At 43.5% G+C, this 18,902-nt stretch overlaps 1 protein-coding gene across 1 annotated transcript in view; it reads left to right on the top strand.

The window, feature by feature from the left end:
- Nucleotides 1-18,902, top strand: part of LOC128688627 (guanine nucleotide-binding protein subunit beta-2-like) — a 123,739-nt gene that overhangs the window by 48,496 nt on the left and 56,341 nt on the right. The window contains exon 3 of the mRNA XM_070084529.1: nt 14,246-14,391. Within this exon, the coding sequence (XP_069940630.1) occupies nt 14,246-14,391 (146 nt within the window). The remainder of the gene's footprint in view (nt 1-14,245; nt 14,392-18,902) is intronic.

The raw sequence follows: 18,902 nt of genomic DNA on the forward strand, positions 1-18,902 counted from the left end.
GCTGCATGCCACTTGTACACCACCAGTCATTACACGAGAGTCATTAAGGCTGCATGCCACTTGTACACCACCAGTCACTACACGAGAGTCATTAAGGCTGCATGACACTTGTACACCATCAGTCACTACACGAGAGTCATTAAGGCTGCATGTCACTTGTACACCACCAGTCACTACACGAGAGTCATTAAGGCTGCATGCCACTTGTACACCACCAGTCACTACACGAGAGTCATTAAGGCTGCATGTCACTTGTACACCATCAGTCACTACACGAGAGTCATTAAGGCTGCATGTCACCTGTACACCACCAGTCACTACACGAGAGTCATTAAGGCTGCATGTCACTTGTACACCATCAGTCACTACACGAGAGTCATTAAGGCTGCATGCCACTTGTACACCACCAGTCACTACACGAGAGTCATTAAGGCTGCATGTCACTTGTACACCACCAGTCACAACACGAGAGTCATTAAGGCTGCATGTCACCTGTACACCACCAGTCACTACACGAGAGTCATTAAGGCTACATGTCACCTGTACACCACCAGTCACAACACGAGAGTCATTAAGGCTGCATGTCACTTGTACACCACCAGTCATTACACGAGAGTCATTAAGGCTGCATGTCACTTGTACACCACCAGTCACTACACGAGAGTCATTAAGGCTGCATGCCACTTGTACACCACCAGTCACTACACGAGAGTCATTAAGGCTATATGTCACCTGTACACCACCAGTCACAACACGAGAGTCATTAAGGCTGCATGTCACTTGTACACCACCAGTCATTACACGAGAGTCATTAAGGCTGCATGTCACTTGTACACCACCAGTCACTACACGAGAGTCATTAAGGCTGCATGCCACTTGTACACCACCAGTCATTACACGAGAGTCATTAAGGCTGCATGTCACTTGTACACCACCAGTCACAACACGAGAGTCATTAAGGCTGCATGCCACTTGTACACCACCAGTCACTACACGAGAGTCATTAAGGCTACATGTTACTTGTACACCACCAGTCACAACACGATAGTCATTAAGGCTGCATGTCACTTGTACACCACCAGTCACAACACGAGAGTCATTAAGGCTACATGTTACTTGTACACCACCAGTCACAACACGAGAGTCATTAAGGCTGCATGTCACTTGTACACCACCAGTCACTACACGAGAGTCATTAAGGCTACATGTTACTTGTACACCACCAGTCACAACACGAGAGTCATTAAGGCTGCATGTCACTTGTACACCACCAGTCACAACACGAGAGTCATTAAGGCTACATGTTACTTGTACACCACCAGTCACAACACGAGAGTCATTAAGGCTGCATGCCACTTGTACACCACCAGTCATTACACGATAGTCATTAAGGCTGCATGCCACTTGTACACCACCAGTCACTACACGAGAGTCATTAAGGCTACATGTTACTTGTACACCACCAGTCACAACACGATAATCATTAAGGCTGCATGTCACTTGTACACCACCAGTCACAACACGAGAGTCATTAAGGCTGCATGTTACTTGTACACCACCAGTCACTACACGATAGTCATTAAGGCTACATGTTACTTGTACACCACCAGTCACAACACGAGAGTCATTAAGGCTGCATGCCACTTGTACACCACCAGTCATTACACGAGAGTCATTAAGGCTGCATGCCACTTGTACACCACCAGTCACAACACGAGAGTCATTAAGGGTACATGTTACTTGTACACCACCAGTCACTACACGAGAGTCATTAAGGCTGCATGTCTCTTGTACACCACCAGTCACAACACGAGTCATTAAGGCTACATGTCACTTGTACACCACCAGTCACAACACGAGAGTCATTAAGGCTACATGTTACTTGTACACCACCAGTCACAACACGAGAGTCATTAAGGCTGCATGTCACTTGTACACCACCAGTCACAACACGAGAGTCTACGTTCATGTTATTACAGAGAGTTATAGGTCTACTCATGTTATTATAAAGGATTATTATAGAGGATTATAAGTCTCTTGCATTCCTATAACATTCACTTTCATTATTCACTGCTCTCCTAATATTATTCCTAATGCTAGATACAGATCCACCAAACTTATATTCTACATTCTCCTTCCATAATGATTGTACATTAATTCCCTTTTCAAATATTTTTGAGCATCTATACCTGGCCTCTCCAGTGAGATGACTCACGAAATCGTAATGACACGATTGCAAACAAACCATACCACGGACGGGGTTAGAACCCGCGATCAGAGAATCTCAAAGCTAACGCGTCTGTCTGGAGTTCTGAGACTCTCCGATCGCGGGTCCTAACCCCGCCCGTGGTATGGTTTCTCCAGTGAGGATGTTGTTAGAGTCATTATGCGAGTCAAGAGCTTTAGTGATGGCATAGAATTAGTAATAATCATAGAGTCAAGCTCAGCGTCATAAATCAGTTTAGAGAATTGAAGAAGGTCTAGCGCCCACAGACCAAGCACTGTATACGAGAGATATTTCACGTTAGACCCCGATCAAAGACCAATTCCAAAAAAAACCACCTGTTGTTCCGAGACAGTGACCGCAACTTGGAACAGCACGAGGAGACCAGACTGGCGAACCCGGGACCAGACTGGCGAACCCGGGATCAAACTGGCGAGCCTGGGACCAGGCTGGTGAACCCGGGGCCAAACTGGCGAACCCGGAACAAGACTGGTGAACCCGGGACCAGACTGGCGAACCCGGGACCAGGCTGGTGAACCCGGGACCAGGCTGGTGAACCTGCGACCAGGCTGGTGAACACAGGGCCAAGCTGGTGAACTCAGGACCAGGCTGGTGAACCCGGGACCAGGCTGGTGAACCCTGGACCAGACAGGTGAACCCGGGACCAGACTGGTGAACCCAAGACCCGACTGGTGAACCCTGGACCAGGCTGGTGAACCCGGGACCAGGTACTTACAATGAACGGCCACCGTCCTCCCAGCGGAAAACCGGTGATGTTGTCCACTGCCTCCGGAAATCGGTGATAGGCAAGCTCAGGTGTAGACTCCAAAACTGGATGTGGGCAAGATATTGGGAGGTGTAGCACGGATGCTGGGAGGGATCAAGGAGGCATTTGGAGGGGATGTTGGGAGATGCTGGTGGAATTCTTCAAGGCAAAGTATTCATCGCACACTGTAATTCATCGCAATCACCGTGAAATATCAAGTAGATTGTAATTAATCAGAGTAACATATCATCGGTGATTGCTGCGGCTCACGTCCCGTCTCACTTTGCAATAATAACAAAGGAGAATGATTGTGATCGTTCAGGCAAGGCACTGGAGAAAGTAACCACGGCTTTCGGTGTTGCACGAACGTGACCATGGACTGTGGACGAACGTGACCAAGGAACTGTGGACAAACAGTTCCTTGGTCAAGTCCGTACAGCTGATCGGCTCTACACAGCCGTCAAGCTGTGTACAGGGGTACCGTGCTGTTAAAGGGAGGAGAGGGAGAGGATACCTGGAGAGGCTGACAGAGTGCAGTGGTAAACCTAACTTCGTGTAAACCTAACCCCTTGTAAACCTAACCTCATCTAAACCTAACTTCCTGTAACCCTAACCCCATGTAACCCTAACTTCATGTAAACCTAACCTCATCTAAACATAACTTCCTGTAAACCTAACCTCATCTAAACATAACTTCATGTAAACTTAATCCTGTGTAACCCTAACCCCATGTAACCCTAACTTCATGTAAACCTAACCTCATGTAAACCTAACCCATGTAAACCTAACTTCATGTAAACCTAACCCCTTGTAAACCTAACCCCTTGTAAACGTAACCCCTTGTAAACCTAACCCTATGTAAACTTAACCTTATGTAAACCTAACCCTATGTAAACCTAACCCTATGTAAACCTAACCTTATGTAAACCTAACCCTATGTAAACCTAACCCTATGTAAACCTAACCTCATGTAAACCTAACCCTATGTAAACCTAACCCTATGTAAACCTAACCTTATGTAAACCTAACCTTATGTAAACCTAACCTTATGTAAACCTAACCCTATGTAAACCTAACCCTATGTAAACCTAACCCTATGTAAACCTAACCCTATGTAAACCTAACCTCATGTAAACCTAACCCTATGTAAACCTAGCCCTATGTAAACCTAACCCTATGTAAACCTAACCTTATGTAAACCTAACCCTATGTAAACCTAACCCTATGTAAACCTAACCCTATGTAAACCTAACCCTATGTAAACCTAACCTCATGTAAACCTAACCCTATGTAAACCTAACCCTATGTAAACCTAACCCTATGTAAACCTAACCTCATGTAAACCTAACCCTATGTAAACCTAGCCCTATGTAAACCTAACCCTATGTAAACCTAACCTTATGTAAACCTAACCCTATGTAAACCTAACCCCATGTAAACCTAACCCTATGTAAACCTAACCCTATGTAAACCTAACCTTATGTAAACCTAACCCTATGTAAACCTAACCCTATGTAAACCTAACCCTATGTAAACCTAACCTCATGTAAACCTAACCCCTTGTAAACCTAACCCCATGTAAATCTAACCCCATGCAAACCTAACCCCTTGTAAACCTAACCCCATGTAAACCTAACCCTATGTAAACCTAACCCCATGTAAACCTAACCCTATGTAAACCTAACCCCATGTAAACCTAACCCCATGTAAACCTAACCCCTTGTAAACCTAACCCCATGTAAACCTAACCCCTTGTAAACCTAACCCCATGTAAACCTAACCCTATGTAAACCTAACCCCATGTAAACCTAACCCCATGTAAACCTAACCCCTTGTAAACCTAACCACATGTAAACCTAACCCCATGTAAACCTAACCCCATGTAAACCTAACCCCATGTAAACCTAACCCCATGTAAACCTAACCTCATGTAAACCTAACCCCATGTAAACCTAACCCCATGTAAACCTAACCCCATGTAAACCTAACCCCATGTAAACCTAACCCCATGTAAACCTAACCCCATGTAAACCTAACCTCATGTAAACCTAACCCCATGTAAACCTAACCCCATGTAAACCTAACCCCATGTAAACCTAACCCCATGTAAACCTAACCCCATGTAAACATAACCCCATGTAAACCTAACCCCATGTAAACCTAACCCCATGTAAACCTAACCTCGTGTAAACCTAACCTCATGTAAATTTAACCCCCTGTAAACCTAACCTCGTGTAAACCTAACCTCATGTAAATTTAACCCCATGTAAACCTAACCTCGTGTAAACCTAACCTCATGTAAATTTAACCCCATGTAAACCTAACCTCGTGTAAACCTAACCTCATGTAAATTTAACCCCATGTAAACCTAACTCACGAAAATGCAAATTCATGTTAGAAGTGAACATTGATGTCAAGTTCAGCTCATGTAAATCTAACCTCAGTCAACCTCAGTCAACCTCAGCCAACCTCAGTCAACCTCAGCCAACCTCAGTCAACCTCAGCCAACCTCAGTCAACCTCAGTCAACCTCAGCCAACCTCAGTCAACCTCAGTCAACCTCAGTCAACCTCAGTCAACCTCAGTCAACCTCAGTCAACCTCAGCCAACCTCAGTCAACCTCAGCCAACCTCAGTCAACCTCAGCCAACCTCAGTCAACCTCAGTCAACCTCAGCCAACCTCAACCTCAGCCAACCTCAGTCAACCTCAGCCAACCTCAGTCAACCTCAGTCAACCTCAGTCAACCTCGATCAACCTCAGTCAACCTCAGTCAACCTCAGTCAACCTCAGTCAACCTCAGTCAACCTCAGTCAACCTCAGTCAACCTCGATCAACCTCAGTCAACCTCAGTCAACCTCAGTCAACCTCGATCAACCTCAGTCAACCTCAGTCAACCTCGATCAACTTCAGTCAACCTCAGTCAACCTCATTCAACCTTAATCAACCTCAGTCAACCTCGATCAACCTCAGTCAACCTCAGTCAACCTCGATCAACCTCAGTCAACCTCAGTCAACCTCAATCATTCTCAGTCAACCTCAGCCAACCTCAATCAACCTCAGTCAACCTCAGTCAACCTCAGTCAACCTCACTCAACCTCAGTCAACCTCAGTCAACCTCAATCAACCTCAGTCAACCTCAGTCAACCTCAGTCAACCTCAGTCAACCTCAGTCAGCCTCAGTCAACCTCAGTCAACCTCAGTCAACCTCAACCTCAGTCAATCTCCTTCACTTCCATGACTGGTGGTCACCACCATCATCCAGATTCATCTTATTCCACCTGACTCGCTTTTTCCCACTCGTTATTGACGACCAAAACACGCTGAGGGAAGAGTCCTTGAAGGAGAGAGAGAGAGAGAGAGAGAGAGAAAAGGCCATTATTGCCAAAGTACCACAAATCAACCAAGCTGTGATGGATATGTGGGGCAGCGGGCCTCCAGCAGCAACAGCCTGGTTGACCAGGCAAGCACCAGACAAGCCTGGCGCATGGCCGGGCTCAGAGAGTAGATATACTCTCGAAATTCTTCAAAGGTATAAGGTATATCAAAGGTATGGATCCACTTCGAGGACAGCGTGAAACAGGCTTTTGTGCCACAAGACGGGCAGCCAGCAGCAACTTCACTCTGGCTGTACCCTTCTCCAGAACATCACTACATCTGAGATCATATATACCCAGGATGACTCGAGTATGGAACACATTCGTACAGCATAATGATGTCAACGAGATAAAGTCAGTTGATCAAATGAAAATGCTGGCCCACAGATGGCTCCAACTTCATCCTGTTCCCTACTTGTATGTCTCATAACAATAAAAATGCTTTCAAATGAGCTGATGTAGGTAACAGCTCTTAACTTGCCAATAAAGTTAGGAATCCTTAACCTGTAAATAGCTTGTCAATAAAGTTAGGAAACCTTAACCTGTAAATAGCTTGTCAATAAAGCTTGGAATCCTTAACCTTGGCAAACCCTGTGTAAAAAAACAACTGCAGATTAAACCAGTTTGGTCTTTAAGTCGTTGTAGACTTCATGGTTGAGAGAACCAGAAATTGTATCCTGCCCTTCACCTATCTTTCACCTGCCCTTCACCTGCCCTTCACCTGCTCTTCATCATACCCTTCCGTCCTTCTCTCTCTCTCTCTCTCGCTATATATATATATATATATATATATATATATATATATATATATATATATATATATATATATATATATATATATATATAAATATATATATATATATAATATATATATATATATATATATATATATATATATATATATATATATATATATATATATATATATATATATATATATATATATATATATATATATATATATATATATATATATATATATTATCGCATCTGTCAGACACTGCATCATCATGAGATCTTGTTACAAAGATTTCTTCAACACTTGTCCAACCTTCGGACGAAGACCAACTTCGACTAGTGGATGGTACCACTATGACCTCACCTCCTCCTGCTTCACCTCACCTCACTACAGTATATAAGCCACTGCTACGGCCCTATGCTGTACATTCTACAAGATTGATGGACTGAACACATCGACTCCAGGCTGAGGGACTGATTACCTCAAACTCCTCCTCAGTCCTCGCACCTTTTTGCTGTGTATTGGACTGATGAAGCCACTGTGTGGCGAAACGTTTCCTCAATAAAGATTTTCATATGTTGCATAAGTGTCTCAATCTTCAACTTGTCGGTTTTTTAAACCATTTATCATATGTATACACACACACACACGTGCACACACATATATATATATATATATATATATATATATATATATATATATATATATATATATATATATATATATATATATATATATATATATATATATATATATATATATATATATATATATATATATAAAGTTTACATGAGATTAGGTTGATATGGGGTTAGGTTTACATGTGTGTATGTGTGGAGGGCACTAACGGTGTGATGGGTCAGGTCAGCAACCAGGAGGCCTGGTGACCTCCGGAACGGACACCGGGTAGATTCAAGGTAGATTCCAGGTAGACTCCTGGTAAGTCCATGTAGACTCAAGGTACATTTCAGGTAGACTCAAGGTAGATTCCAGGTAGACTCAGGGCAGGTAGAGCCATTTAACTTACAAATAGCATTATCGGCCCTTCCCCCTCCCACCGCCTCACCCCTCCCCCTTCCTTCCCGTCTCCTCCTCCACCCCTTCCCTCTTCCGGTCTACCCTCCCTCCGCTTCGTCCGTGACCTATAGACTCTAACGTAGTTACACACACACACACACACACACACACACACACACACACACACACACACACACACACACTCCACACTTTCAAGGAAGAATCAGTTCGAACCAGGATTCTGCAAGAGAAAGCAAGACTGAGGGACAAACAGGGGTACCAGAGAGTATACCTCGACCGCGACAGAACACAAGAAGAAAGGACTACACTGAAAGAGAGGGTACAGAGACGCAAGGAGGAACGAGAGGCAATGACGAAAATGAGCAGGACCCAGACACAGTAGGAAGGGAAAACACACCCCACAGAACCTCCCACCAAAAGACTCCAACCGCGACATTCCCAACGCAACTGAGCAACCTATACTACAACCCACTCACTGTTCCCTCTGCCACCAACCCCCATATCAAAAACCTCACCCCAACAGCTGTTCCTTATGGGCATTCTGACCCCACCCCCATCATCACAAACCCCACCAACACCACAGCCCCATATAGGCCCCCACCAAGGCTCTCGCTCCCCCAACCCCAATATTCTTGCATGACCACAATGATAGAAAAGAAACTGAAAGTTTGGTACACAAACGCGGATGGAATAATGAATAAACATGAGGAGTGGAACGAAAGAATCAGTGAAAAATCCCCAGACATCATAGCAGTCACAGAAACAAAACTCGCTGAGACAATAACAGACACAATCTTCCCAACGGGATATCAGATCCTGAGGAAAGATAGAAGGAGTAGAGGGGGAGGAGGGGTTGCACTGCTCATAAAACACCGATGGGGATTTGAGGAAATGGAAGGCATGGACATGATTGAAGAAAGAGACTACATTGTAGGTACAATTCAGTCCGGAGAACATAAAGTAGTCATTGGAGTGATGTATAACCCACCACAGAACTGCAGGAGGCCAAGAGAGGAGTACGAAGAAAACAACAGGGTGATGGTGGACACACTGGCTGAGGTGGCAAGAAGAGCTCACTCGAGCAGAGCAAAGTTACTGGTAATGGGCGATTTCAACCACAGGGAGATCGACTGGGAAAACCTGGAGCCACATGGGGGTCCCGAAACATGGAGAGCCAAGATGATGGATGTGGTACTTGAAAACCTCATGCATCAACATGTCAGGGACACAACCAGGGAGAGAGGGGAGGATGAGCCAGCAAGACTGGATCTTGTGTTCACCCTGAGCAGTTCAGACATTGAAGACATCACTTACGAGAGGCCCCTTGGAGCTAGCGATCACGTGGTTCTGAGTTTTGATTATATAGTAGAGTTACAAGTGGAGAAGGTAACAGGAACTGAAGGGGACAGGCCAAACTATAAAAGGGGGGACTACACAGGTATGAGAAACTTCCTGCAGGAGGTTCAGTGGGACAGAGAAATGGTTGGAAAATCAGTAAACGAGATGATGGAATATGTGGCAACAAAGTGCAAGGAGGCAGAGGAAAGTTTTGTTCCCAAGGGAAACAGAAATAATAGGAAGACCAAAACGAGTCCTTGGTTTACCCGAAGGTGTAGGGAGGTAAAAACTAAGTGCAACAGAGAATGGAAAAGGTACAGGAGGCATAGGACCCAGGAAAACAAGGAGATTAGTAGAAGAGCCAGAAACGAGTATGCATAGATAAGGAGGGAGGCCCAGCGACAGTATGAAAACGACATAGCATCGAAAGTCAAATCTGACCCGAAACTGCTGTATAGCCACATTAGGAGGAAGACAACAGTCAAGGACCAGGTGATAAGGCTGAGGAAAGAAGGTGGAGAACTCACAAGAAACGATCAAGAGGTATGTGAGGAGCTCAACACGAGATTTAAGGAAGTATTTACAGTAGAGACAGGAAGGACTCTGGGGGGACAGACCAGATGGGGACACCAGCAAGGAATACACCAACAAGTGTTGGACGACATACATACAGATGAGGAGGAGGTGAAGAAGCTGCTAAGGGACATCGATACCTCAAAGGCAATGGGACCGGACAACATCTCCCCGTGGGTCCTTAGAGAGGGAGCAGATATGTTGTGGGTGCCACTTACCACAATCTTCAACACGTCCCTGGAAACTGGGCAACTACCTGAGGTATGGAAGACGGCAAATGTAGTTCCCATTTTTAAAAAAGGAGACAGAAAAGAGGCACTAAACTATAGACCTGTGTCATTGACGTGTATAGTACGCAAAATTATGGAGAAGATTATCAGGAGGAGAGTGGTGGAGCACCTGGAACTGAACAAGAGTATAAATGCCAACCAGCACGGATTCACGGAAGGCAAATCCTGTGTCACAAACCTTCTGGAGTTTTATGATAAAATAACAGAAGTAAGACACGAGAGAGAGGGGTGGGTTGATTGCATCTTCTTGGACTGCAAGAAGGCCTTTGACACAGTTCCTCACAAGAGATTAGTGCAGAAGCTAGAGCATCAGGCGCATATAACAGGAAGGGCACTGCAATGGATCAGAGAATACCTGACAGGGAGGCAACAACGAGTCATGGTACGTAATGATGTATCACAGTGGGCACCTGTGACGAGCGGGGTCCCACAGGGGTCGGTCCTAGGACCAGTGCTATTTTTGGTATATGTGAACGACATGATGGAAGGGTTAGACTCAGAAGTGTCCCTGTTTGCAGATGATGTGAAGTTAATGAGGAGAATTAAATCTGATGAGGACCAGGCAGGACTTCAAAGAGACCTGGACAGACTGGACACCTGGTCCAGCAAATGGCTTCTCGAATTTAATCCTGCCAAATGCAAAGTCATGAAGATAGGGGAAGGGCACAGAAGACCACAGACAGAGTATAGGCTAGGTGGCCAAAGACTGCAAACCTCACTCAAGGAGAAAGATCTTGGGGTGAGTATAACACCGAGCATGTCTCCGGAAGCACACATCAATCAGATAACTGCTGCAGCATATGGGCGCCTGGCAAACCTGAGAACAGCATTCCGACACCTTAGTAAGGAATCGTTCAAGACACTGTACACCGTGTATGTCAGGCCCATACTGGAGTATGCAGCACCTGTTTGGAACCCGCACTTGATAAAGCACGTCAAGAAACTAGAGAAAGTACAAAGGTTTGCCACAAGGTTAGTTCCAGAGCTAAGGGGAATGTCCTATGAAGAAAGATTAAGGGAAATCGGCCTGACGACACTGGAGGACAGGAGGGTCAGGGGAGACATGATAACGACATATAAAATACTGCGTGGAATAGACAAGGTGGACAAAGACAGGATGTTCCAGGGAGGGGACACAGAAACAAGAGGCCACAATTGGAAGTTGAAGACACAAATGAGTCAGAGAGATATTAGGAAGTATTTCTTCAGTCATAGAGTTGTAAGGCAGTGGAATAGCCTAGAAAATGACGTAGTGGAGGCAGGAACCATACACAGTTTTGATAAAGCTCATGGAGCGGGGAGAGAGAGGGCCCAGTAGCAACCGGTGAAGAGGCGGGGCCAGGAGCTAAGACTCGACCCCTGCAACCACAAATAGGTGAGTACTCCAAAATACACTTGTAGTCAGTATTTCTGGATACTATCACAGTGTTGACAAGAACCTCGCACACCTTCCCATGACGGCGCGAACATCAACACTAACTAGAAGTGCTTCATGACTGTGTGTTACCAGACAGGTATCCCTCGTGTTACATAACTTCAGATAGGTATCCCTCGTGTTACACAACTTCAGATAGGTATCCCTCGTGTTACATAACTTCAGATAGGTATCCCTCGTGTTAAATAACCTCAGCGAAGCATCCTTCGTGCTACATAACCTTAGAGACGTATCCTTCATGTTAACCTCAGACAGGTATCCCTCGCGTTACATAACCACAGGGAGGTATCCCTCGTGTTACATAACCTCAGAGACGTATCCTTCATGTTACATAACCTCAGAGAGGTATCCCTCGCGTTACATGACCTCAGGGAGGTATCCGTTGTAATACATAACCTCAGAGAGGTATCCTTCGTATCACACAGGAGCTAGAGATCAACATCCTCCAGAGACCAGGGTAATGCAGATGAGTGTAGCTGTAGACGTCACTAGTTCTGTGAATTTGAAGCCGATCAGAGGAGGCATTCCCATGCTATTCCGCGGAAACAGAAAAAAATATAGCACAATTTAATAAAATTAACAAATTTAACCACATCCCCCCCCAATAACAACCTCCCCCCCCCCAAAAAAAAAAAAAAATCCGTCGAGAAAGATTAAACGAGCGCGGAGATTTATTCCGCCATTATCGCGCAGACATCAACACGTCTCAACATTTCAGTAACACAGAGTCACGGGACAAAAAAGACGTATTGCAGGTTTATTCAAGGTTAGGTACACTTAAGTACATTATTATTATTATTATTATTATTATTATTAAAGATTAGCCGGTATTCTCCCGGCCCGGGCCTTTTCCATGTGGTGGCCCGGCCTTGGCTCCCTCTTTAGGGAGTGTCTGAGACCTAAGTCTCCCATGGGAGGAGGCACAAGTACCTCCTCATCTTTGGGACCAACTGTCCCCAGGCCTAGCCACAAGCTAGGCCTCTCTGGTCCGCCATCCCCGCCCCAAGGGAGCAAATGGGAATGACAGTCTTATGAGCTAAAGGCTCGGACTCAGGCACCTACCCTACCCTAGTAGGTATGTGGTTTAACGTATGTGTAAATCATTACCTTGGATACCAGCTAGACACATATGTAACCTGTCACATATGTGTCTCGCCTCACAACCGTCAGTATTTCTGGGTTAATTTTTTATCTGGAGTTTATCTGGAGAGAGTTCCGGGGGTCAACGCCCCCGCGGCCCGGTCTGTGACCAGGCCTCCTTAGGTCAGTGTCCCAGGATGCGACCCACACCAGTCGACTAACACCCAGGTACCCAGTTTACTGATGGGGAACATAGACAACAGGTGGAAAGAAACACGTCCAATGTTTCTACTCTGGCTGGGAATCGAACCCGGACCCTCACCGTGTGAAGCCAGAGCGTTAACCACCAAATTTATTAAAATTCTTAAGTAGAGAAGACATATAAATTATTTTTTTATGGTGAGGGAGAACCAATATATTTTTAGTTGAATAAGGTTGGTTGTCCCTTTTTGAACTGCAAAAGCAAAAAAGTATTTTTAGCAATTTTAAACGATTAATCAGTTAAGTTTATTGGGTATTTTAGATCATTAGTTATTTTATTTATAATCATAAAAAGTCAGGTGTTGTTGGGTGGCAGTGAGGTGTAGTCTTGTTCTCATAGGCTTCCCTGTTAACTCTTTGTTTTTATAGTTCCTTGATAATGTGAGAAGTAACGAAAGCGCTTGGAATTCTATATATATATATATATATATATATATATATATATATATATATATATATATATATATATATATATATATATATATATATAAATATATTTCACTGTGTTTGTTTAGTATTAAATTACTGTAAACAAATTTAAAATATATTTAGTTGGGTTAGGCTAAAATAAATTGCGCTTGTTATAATAAGGTTAGGTAAGTTTTCTAAGCTCCTTTTGGTGCAAAATTATAAATTTTTACATCAACATTAATGAAAAAAATATATCTTTAAACGTATAAGAGAAAATTTTAGAAAGGACTTAATTTTAAATGAGTTCTTGCTAATTGACCAGTTTTACATATTCGGCACGACATATATATATATATGCATATATATATATATATATATATATATATATATATATATATATATATATATATATATATATATATATATAAACGGTGTTGACCTACAGCTGCTGGGCCTCTTGGCAGTGTTGAGTCACAGCTACTGGGCCTCCCAAAGTTTTCTGTTTACAAGTTTAGCGCTCTGGAAGCGCTAAACCTGTAAGGATCACACAGCACCTTGGTACTCTAGAGGTGACGACGTTGATTTAGTGTACTAGAAGTGGCGCTAAGTTATCTAGAAATCGACATCATCTGTTAGTAGTATCTGTAGTGTTTAGAAATACACGTCTCGCCCTGACACCCCACATCTCGCCCTAAAACCCACGTTTCGCCCAACAGGAGGACCAAAAGAGCAAAGCAGACAAGACGCTGGCTGACGGATGCTCGGGCGTAGCTGAGGTGCCTAAGATCAGAGCAACTTGCAAGAGAATGTGCAAAGGACACTTGAATAAAGTGAATAGTGTTCACTTCTCAGGTGACAATAGGTGAGTCAACCATATAGTGAGTCAACCATATAGTGAGTCAACTATATAGTGAGTCAACCATATAGTGAGCTAACCATAGAGTGAGTCAACCATATAATGAGTCAACTATATAGTGAGTCAACTATATAGTGAGTCAACTATATAGTGAGTCAACTATATAGTGAGTCAACTATATAGTGAGTCAACTATATAGTGAGTCAACCATATAGTGAGTCAACCATATAGTGGGTCAACTATATGGTGAGTCAACCATATAGTGAGTCAACCATATAGTGAGTCAACCATACAGTGAGTCAACTATATAGTGAGTCAAACATACAGTGATTCAGTGAGTCAACCATAGAGTAAATCAGTGAGTCAGCCAAGCAGTGAGTCAAGCACAGCGTAAATTAGTGAGTCAACCATAGAGTAAGTTAGTGAGTCAACCATAGAGTAAGGACAGTGGGTCAGCCATAGAGTAAGTCAGTGAGTTAACCATAAAGTCAGTGAGTCAACCATACAGTGAGTCAGTGACTCAACCATACAGTGAGTCAACCAGACAGTGAGTAAATGAGTCAACCATACAGTAAGTCAGTGAGTCAACGATTCAGTAAGTCAACCATACATTGAGTCAATACAGTGAGTCAACCATACGGTGAGTCAGTGACTGAGTCAACCATACAGTGAGTCAGCGACTGAGTCAACCATACAAAGAGTCAATGACTGAATCAACCATACGGTGAGTCAGTGACTGAGTCAACAATATAGGGAGTCAGTGACTGAACCATGCAGTCAGTGATTGAGTCAACCATACAGTGAGTCAGTGACTGAACCATGCAGTCAGTGATTGAGTCAACCATACAGTGAGTCAGTGACTGAACCATGCAGTCAGTGATTGAGTCAACCATACAGTGAGCCAGTGACTGAACCATGCAGTCAGTGATTGAGTCAACCATACAGTGAGTCAGTGACTGAACCATGCAGTCAGTGACTGAGTCAACCATAAAGTGAGGCAGTGGCTGAGTCAACCATACAGTGAGTCAGTAACTGAATCAACCATACAGTGAGTCAGTGAGTCAACCATACAGTGAGTCAGTGACTGAATCAACCATACAGTGAGTCAGTGACTGTGTCAACCATACAGTGAGTCAGTGACTGTGTCAACCATACAGTGAGTCAGTAACTGAGTCATCCATACGGTGAGTCAATGACTGAATCAACCATACAGTGAGTCAGTGACTGAGTCAACCATACGGTGAGTCAGTGGCTGAGTCAACCATACGGTGAGTCAGTGGCTGAGTCAACCATACGGTGAGTCAGTGACTGAATCAACCATACGGTGAGTCAGAGACTGAGTCAACCATACAGTGAGTCAGTGACTGAGTCAACCATACGGTGAGTCAGTGACTGAGTCAACCATACGGTGAGTCAGTGACTGAATCAACCATACGTTGAGTCAGTGACTGAGTCAACCATACGGTGAGTCAGTGGCTGAGTCAACCATACGGTGAGTCAGTGGCTGAGTCAACCATACGGTGAGTCAGTGACTGAATCAACCATACGGTGAGTCAGAGACTGAGTCAACCATACGGTCAGTGACTGAGTCAACCATACAGTGAGTCAGTGACTGAGTCAACCATGCAGTGAGTCAGTGACTGAATCAACCATACAGTGAGTCAGTGACTGAATCAACCATACAGTGAGTCAGTGACTGAGTCAACCATACGGTGAGTCAGTGACTGAATCAACCATGCAGTGAGTCAGTGACTGAATCAACCATACAGTGAGTCAGTGACTGAATCAACCATATAGTGAGTCAGTGACTGAATCAACCATACAGTGAGTCAGTGATTGAATCAACCATACAGTGAGTCAATGATTGAATCAACCATACAGTGAGTCAGTGATTGAATCAACCATACAGTGAGTCAGTGATTGAATCAACCATACAGTGAGTCAATGATTGAATCAACCATACAGTGAGTCAGTGATTGAATCAACCATACAGTGAGTCAGTGATTGAATCAACCATACAGTGAGTCAGTGATTGAATCAACCATACAGTGAGTCAGTGATTGAATCAACCATACAGTGAGTCAGTGACTGAATCAACCATTGTTACAGAAAACGCGATTCTAAAAGCTTAGAGATCTCCAGGTAATACTAGAAAGGACTGCCCTTCTAGCATCCAGCCTGTTACTGGGTTTTCGTAACAAATAGTCAGTATCCTGGTCCAATTATCCATTAGAATTCAGTATGATTCAATAGTGCTTCAGGATTACAACTGGTAGGCTACTAACTAGAGAAATTAAAATTTAATAAATTTATTAAGTCTAGAGGTATATTATCAAATTAAATTAAATTAAATTAATCACAGTAATCCAAATAATATCACATCTCTCGAGTACAATATTATTGTGCTGAAAGCACATATCACATTTATAATTCTTAAGTACCGTCTGGTACATTAACATTTAATAAGATATTACAAATATGTACAAGTAAGTTTGTGTATGAGTGTAAGTGCTCTAAGTAGTTCGTTGTCTCACGACTCGACTAGACTTAAACAAGTGACTGACAAAGTCCTCAAATAAACTAAGTTCTTAACCAACTGGCAATCAGAACAGTCTGCTTGAACAATAAAACGACTGATAAGCCGAACAATATAACAAGCAACTGCGACACAATCAGGAACAAGGAGATAATATAACGACACTAAGTAGGGACCATCAGCAGATCCTCCACAAGTCACAAAACTCCCATACTACTGAATCTAAGTTCAGCATAAGAAAATCCCCGACTGTGATAATACACAGAAATCAGTACAAGTTAGGTGAAAAGCTACAGCTCAGGACCTGAGTTACTCAGAGTGTCTATGAGAGACACAACCTCAGTACAACGTCGAAAATCACTAAGTCTATACAATGTTCTGTGAACAGAGTTCTACAGAACTAACAAGAATAATGAGACAGACAATCTGTCCAACCACCAAGAGAGTCTAGACCAGACTGAATACTTCAGGCGAGGTGAGGACACCCCCCTCGATCACGTGATAGCTCCGTGGACAACTGCAGCTCAGAAGCCGGCAGTCTAACGAGCCACAAGCGATAATTGCAGTAGTTAGACAGTCAAGACTTGAACTGAGCACATAATATGTTACATCCTACCTAACAACATAACAGTCAAATAATAATATAAAGCAATACATTTACGATTTAGCTATTATCGCAAATATAAGCAGTATAAAATTATATGAAAAGGTAATAATTATATATATATACATTATATTCATAATCATAATATACATTATATATATTGCAACCCATTCAGGGGTTGCAACAACCATACAGTGAGTCAGTGATTGAGTCAATCATACAGTGAGTCAGTGACTGAGTCAACCATACAGTGAGTCAGTGATTGAGTCAATCATACAGTGAGTCAGTGACTGAGTCAACCATACAGTGAGTCAGTGATTGAGTCAATCATACAGTGAGTCAGTGACTGAGTCAACCATACTGCAACCCATTCAGGGGTTGCAACAACCATACAGTGAGTCAGTGATTGAATCAACCATACAGTGAGTCAGTGACTGAGTCAACCATACAGTGAGTCAGTGATTGAGTCAATCATACAGTGAGTCAGTGACTGAATCGACCATACGGTGAATCAGTGACTGAGTCAACCATACAGTGAGTCAGTGATTGAGTCAATCATACAGTGAGTCAGGGAAGGTGTCAACCGTGAAGGCAGTGACAACTCAAAGAGACAGTTTAGCCAGAGGTGATGATGGTAACGAGTGATGATGGTAACGAGTGATGATGGTAACGAGTGATGATGGTAACGAGTGATGATGGTAACGAGTGATGATGGTAACGAGTGATGATGGTAACGAGTGATGATGGTAACGAGTGATGATGGTAACGATTGATGATGGTAACGAGTGATGATGGTAACGAGTGATGATGGTAACGATTGATGATGGTAACGAGTGATGATGGTAACGAGTGATGATGGTAACGAGTGATGATGGTAACGAGTGATGATGGTAACGAGTGATGATGGTAACGAGTGATGATGGTAACGAGTGATGATGGTAACGAGTGATGATGGTAACGAGTGATGATGGTAACGAGTGATGATGGTAACGAGTGATGATGGTAACGAGTGATGATGGTAACGAGTGATGATGGTAACGAGTGATGATGGTAACGAGTGATGATGGTAACGAGTGATGATGGTAACGAGTGATGATGGTAACGATTGATGATGGTAACGATTGATGATGGTAACGAGTGATGATGGTAACGAGTGATGATGGTAACGAGTGATGATGGTAACGAGTGATGATGGTAACGAGTGATGATAGCAACCAGTGATGATGGTAAGGATTGATGATGGTAACGAGTGTTAATGGTAACGAATGATGGTTGTAACGAGTGATTGTGGTAACGAGTGATGGTAAAGAGTGATGATGGTAACGAGTGTTCATGGTAACGAGTGATGGTGGTAACGAGTGATGATGGTAACGAGTG

Source organism: Cherax quadricarinatus, chromosome 13 (assembly GCF_038502225.1).
Source record: "Cherax quadricarinatus isolate ZL_2023a chromosome 13, ASM3850222v1, whole genome shotgun sequence".
Lineage (NCBI taxonomy): Eukaryota > Metazoa > Arthropoda > Malacostraca > Decapoda > Parastacidae > Cherax > Cherax quadricarinatus.